Source organism: Trematomus bernacchii, unplaced genomic scaffold (assembly GCF_902827165.1).
Source record: "Trematomus bernacchii unplaced genomic scaffold, fTreBer1.1, whole genome shotgun sequence".
Classification (NCBI taxonomy): domain Eukaryota; kingdom Metazoa; phylum Chordata; class Actinopteri; order Perciformes; family Nototheniidae; genus Trematomus; species Trematomus bernacchii.
The window spans coordinates 80,843-86,501 of NW_022987731.1; the positions used below are offsets into that span (position 1 = coordinate 80,843).

General features: G+C 39.6%; 1 protein-coding gene across 1 annotated transcript; it reads left to right on the top strand.

Moving 5' to 3' along the window:
• Positions 1-1,942: 1,942 nt before the first annotated feature.
• mrpl49 (mitochondrial ribosomal protein L49) lies at positions 1,943-2,749 on the top strand. The gene has a single exon (XM_034145619.1). It carries the CDS (start codon positions 1,992-1,994, stop codon positions 2,493-2,495), a length of 504 nt encoding a protein of 167 aa, XP_034001510.1. The 5' UTR covers positions 1,943-1,991; the 3' UTR covers positions 2,496-2,749.
• The last annotated feature ends 2,910 nt before the right edge of the window (positions 2,750-5,659 follow it).

The window sequence follows — 5,659 nt, forward strand, 5'->3', positions numbered from 1 at the left end:
ACTACAGTGTGTGTGAAAGACAATAGACTTTACAGCATGTTTTGAAATTGAAGTTGCGTTGGTGTTTGTGTGTTGGTTGTGGACGGCAGTGTGTGCCCCCCCCCCCCGTGGTAAATGATTGCCCCCCCCATTCGATTTGTTCTAGAGCTGACCCTGCCAATTAGACATAACAGAACAGTAACTATATTCCTCAGACTCGGTGCATGTTCTCATAAAAAGGGGCCATTGTTGCGCCATTTGACTCTTATACCGCAAATCTGATTGCTTGCCCCTACTTTCGCCTGTGTAGATATGTTTACTGCGCACTTCACAGCTGTTAAACATGAAACCCGATGCAGCAAATGTAAACGTTATATTCAAGAACTATGAGATCTGACACTGTGCTACTATTATGAATGATACATTACAAGATTTTAATTTGATTGAATAAAGAAACGGAATGCATGGCAGTTCCTGTTGTAGTTGCACAGCTTGGTTCAGTGACAACACTTATGTAAAACTTATGTATGTTCTTATATAAAATGTAACATTATGGCTTGTAGCATTCTATAAAGTAGTTATTAGCTGAAAATGTTATAGTGCCTGAACATTTAAATTTAAAAAAGCATTTAACCTCAAAGAAAATGTACCAAGAGCCAATAGTGTAATACCCTTGTCCAATAATGCAATTAAATGTCCGGACCATCATTTTGACCAATAATAAATTAATGTAAACGTTTTTTCAAAAATGTCTAAATATGGCAAGCGCACATTGTTATCAGGAAAAGATGCATTCAACTAAAGTGAAATGCTATTAGAATAAGAGTTGACATTGAATGACATTATTGGTCAGGTTTTTACATTATTGTATTTTATGACATTTTTGATCTGGTTATTGCACATTTGATTACATTTTCAGGAAATAATAAAACGTTTGATCGCCACACAGTTCAACAGGTTTGCATAACATTTTACCATCTACAATGTCTCATTATCGACTTATCTTACACATATGTTCTTAATTGATATACTTATCGTAGGATATTCATGTATGGATATATATATATATATATATACGATAATTATATAAATTACCATATCATTTTGATAGGTAAAGGACTCTCTCAGTGTTTAGATAGTTAACTTTATTGTAAGTTATCTCAGTCGGTCAGTAGTGGAGCCTCGCAGCGGCGAAACAGTGCCGCGCCACACTAATTGCGTCGCATAAGCGCATAGGTGCGCCGCATTTTCAGCTCAGTTGAGGCACCTTCCTCAAGATGAGGCCCCCTCAGCAAGGTGAGGCCCCACGCAGTCTGCATGATCGGCCTGTAGGGAGGGACGGCCCTGACAATACATACATGCTTAATCCCACCAAGAACCATTTAAAATCTGTGAAAGCAGACCTTGAATTACTTGCAGCGACATGATTACATTTGCAACTATTTACACAGAAACAAACTGCAATGAACTAGTATCCAAACTTGGAGGCAGCAGAGAGCCACAAAGCTTCTGGTCTCCCACAATACCAAAAGAAGAAGGAGAAGAGTTTGAAGTTTCGCTGCATAAAAAAAGAGGAGGACATCATTTCGAGAATGAGATTTGGGCACACAGGGCTAAATAAAACATTACTCGCTATGAAAAAACATGAAACAGACAAATGTGATTATTGTGATCAATATGAAACAGTGGAGCACATTTTTTTACAATGTCCCAAATATCTTCAAGAACGGATAATATTAAAGGAAACACTGAACAGAAATCAAACAGAGTTGAATATAATAGAGATTTTAAAAAGGAGTTCAGGGGATGTAGCGTAGGCCTACAGGTCAATATTCAGGTTTTTAAAAAGGACAGGAAATATAGTTAGAATTTAGATTAAAACCGTGCTGATCCACACTCCATTCCAGGAGGTGGCGGTAAATGCTGCGTAGCCTATAGCTCTTCTTCTTCTTCTGTTTGCCAACCGCCATTAAATCAAAAAAGACGAAGAAGAAGTTTCGCTGCAACATAAGATGGCGGCCTGCTTAAACCTCGCACTTCGAGGTGCCTTTCTATCACAGGGACGACATTTACCGGCCGTGTGGATTAGATTTGTTTGCAACCATCTTCCGGAGAACAAGAAGACTGTGATATCAGAATCTACGGAGGAATACAAGTTCGTAGAGCGGCTCATTCCGCCGTCCCGGGTGCCCACACCGCCTAAACACGCCGGTCCAGCCCCGTCCGGCTGGACCCCTCCGGCGGACACCCCTCCGCCTCTGCCCTACATGATCCGCCGCTCCCGCATGCACAACATCCCAGTGTACACCGACCTGACCAGCGGCAGCCGCAAGACAACGCTCATAAGGAAAGTGGAGGGGGACATTTGGGCTCTGGAGAATGACGTGAAGCAGTATCTGAAGGAGGTGGTGGGGAAGGAGCTGCCCACACAGGTCAATGAGGTCACCATGACCTTGAAGGTCAAAGGTCACTTTGATAGTGAGCTGAAACAATGGCTGGCCAGCAAAGGCTTCTGAGGAGGAGGACTGTCCCATCATCATGCTGATCAGAGAGCTGTCCTGTGGACATGGAGAGGACCGGCATGTCAACACCTGGAGACATGTCCTACAGAACTTCAAAAAACTATTTCAATCCAGGAGGACGGACAGCATTTGACTACTGCACCTTTATTTGACTTTCTTAGGACACCAGAGAGACATTGCGTATATGGGATCCAACAGTGTACATAGGGCCTACATGTAATGAATGAAACATTAAATATGAAAACGGAGCCCACTCTTTTTTGTTTATTTCTTTCACCAGCTGTTTCAGCTTGATCGATTGTGTCATTGAATTTCGTAACATTGTGCAGTCCTTTTTTAAGTTAACTTCATCTGAGATCAGAATCAGATTACATTTAATGGTCCCACAGAGGGGACATGTACAATTGTTACAGAAAAGAACCAAAGAAAGCTTAATATCACAAGCATGCATTAAAAAAAGATTATAAGAAATTACACAATTTACAAAATACACATCCAGTACCAGTACCAGTTTAGCGATAAAGCAGCCAGGTGAAAGTATAAAAGGTGGTAGTATAAATTGCAGAGCTAGGGTAAATGTGGGTTCAGCTTCTCTGTTAAGGCTGATGTGATTTAACTATATTGCTTATATCATTAATCCATCAGTTACTTCATTTAAAATTGTACAAAACAGTGTTTAAAGGCTTCAAATGGGTGAAGCATAAACCAGTGTCATTTTAAAGCTTGTAAAGGGAATCTATAAGGCCTCAATTAGTTTCTGGAATACATTTTCAATAGGTTTTTAAAATGCTATGATACAAGTAGAATTGTATGAATGATTAGTTTTCTGACATCACAATTTAAAATATAAATTGTTAACATCTGTTTATATGATTTACTGAATGCATTTCACGCAAATGTCATTTAGATGAAGATATTTGTTACAATCAACATTTGGGCAAAACTATTCCTAACCTTACATTATTTGTCACATGCATCTTCAATTTATTTTATTTTAAAATTGGTCAGAGTCAATTCTGAGTGGCATTAAAACATTCTTAAACCCTAAAAACCCTGAACAATATTTGTTGATCAACTAGTTGCTGCAGCCCTAAAAGACAATCACAACATGTAAGAACATAAAAGAGAATGACGATTCACAAGAACCTATGGATTACAACTGAAGTTTAAAACATTGACATTTAAGTTATACAATATAAACATTAAAATGGAGTTCTGCAAGGGACAAAGTAAGGGAGAAAAAAAAGGCGGATTATTGAATTGTGAATTTATAGTTACTATTGTATTGTGTGGATCAGGACTGAAGCAGGGAGAAAACGTCTCTTATTCGCCTGGTAAGTTCCTCCAGTTGATCAGCTGGAAAAAATACAACAGAAGGGAACACGGTTTTTTTATCAGCGTAGAATTGACCTATAGATAGAATAGAATAGAATTGGGAGGGATGAAATCCTCTTTAATGGTCACACATGCAGAGCACACAACACACAGTGACATTTGGCCTCTGCATTTAACCCATCCTAGTACCAGGAGTCTAGTACTAGGAGCAGTGGGCAGCTATTGTACAGCGCCCGGGGAGCAATGGGAGTGAGGGGGGTGTCCGGTGCCTTGCTCAAGGACACAACGGCAGGGCAGGAGGTGAACTGGGACCTCTCAAAGTAGCAGTCCACTATGTGTGAGTGTGCAAGTGAACACGGATATTCAATTACGTAAATTCGTTCAATACGTTCAATTAAAATAAAGCTATATCAGATTAAATGAGTTAAGTCCTATTTTATTATATAATGAATATGTACTATATTTTCAGTGCGTCCCTGCAGTATGAGTGCAGCGAGTGGGTGAGACAGATCTTTGACTGCAGTGGAAAAGTGTGTTTTTAAATGATAAATTCAAACAAATATGTATTAAAGTGGAATATTTGGTTGGATAAAAACAAGTTAAGAATAGTGGAAATTATTACATCTATCTTTTCATAACTTACAATGCTCTGCAGTTATTAGAAACGTTAGAATCAGGCAATCCTGCGGCCGCAACTCAAATCTATTTATCTTAGTATAATACTCTTAATATTAGTGTAGCCTCATCTTTATCTGTAACAGTGCACAAATACATCGTTTCAACATGATGGATTGACATGAGAGCTGCTGAAATCAAATGTCAACGTTCTGAAAGCTTGGAACTCTACAGGAAGACCGACACGTCAGTCTGTGTTGAGACAGATTCTTGAATAGTGATGTTCAACAGATGTATGAGTACCATGATGAAGGCCGGCAGCAGCTGGTGTATCCTCTGGAAGACGTGGGTCTCTGTGCTGAAGCTGGGGGGGTCTCTGCTGCAGTAAGCTCTCAGGTCTGTTTCAAAAACATGGCTGAAAGCAGCCATCAACATCTGGAGGTCACACGCTGCCACCCTGAAACTCTGAGTCTCACTGCTCAGGAACTCACACTGAGGAGAACCGGAGAAAAGATTGGAGAGAGAGACAAATGTTTATAGTTAGAAAACGTGTTATTGAGTTCTTACAAAACTAGTGTAATGGACATGCACGACACACTGAGCTGGTTAACTGTCAGGCAGAGATCTACCTGTACATTGTTCAATTTTGTCAGAACTGTGACAGAGACAACACCAAAGATATAATGGGGAGGGGTTTTCTCTCAGTATGCTCAACACATCTAACAAACACGATATGCTGTAGAAACCCTTTAGGTAATGTTACCCAAAGGGAAAGCAAATACAGAAACAGTCATGTACAGAGCCATGGTCAGTTGGAAATTATTGCTGCTGCCTATTGTTAAAGAGATTAATAAAGAAATGATTAATCTTTTGAAAATCGATATGTTCACAACAGAAGTTACAATTGGACTTTGTGGACATTACATATGTTCTCAATAATGGTTGAAAGGACCGGACGACCATTTTTGTTTCACTTCACTAACTTGATTGTTGATTATTCATTAGATGAGCTGTTTTGTTTGTTTATGTTTGTTGTGTTTATGTGGCTAGTGTTTAAATGTGTGTATGACTGTTTGCATGTAGACCCCAGGGAGAATAGCCAATGCTCATGCTGCTGCTAATGTGGATCCTAATAAAGATACAAGACCTTTCAATCGAAGGCTCTATATTTGTGCTGCCACTTGACCACCATACCTCTGACTGCAGCT

What these genes read in the sequence shown, in the direction of transcription:
- mrpl49 (XM_034145619.1), top strand. Translation starts at nt 1,992, where the DNA reads ATGGCGGCCTGCTTAAACCTCGCACTTCGAGGTGCCTTTCTATCACAG.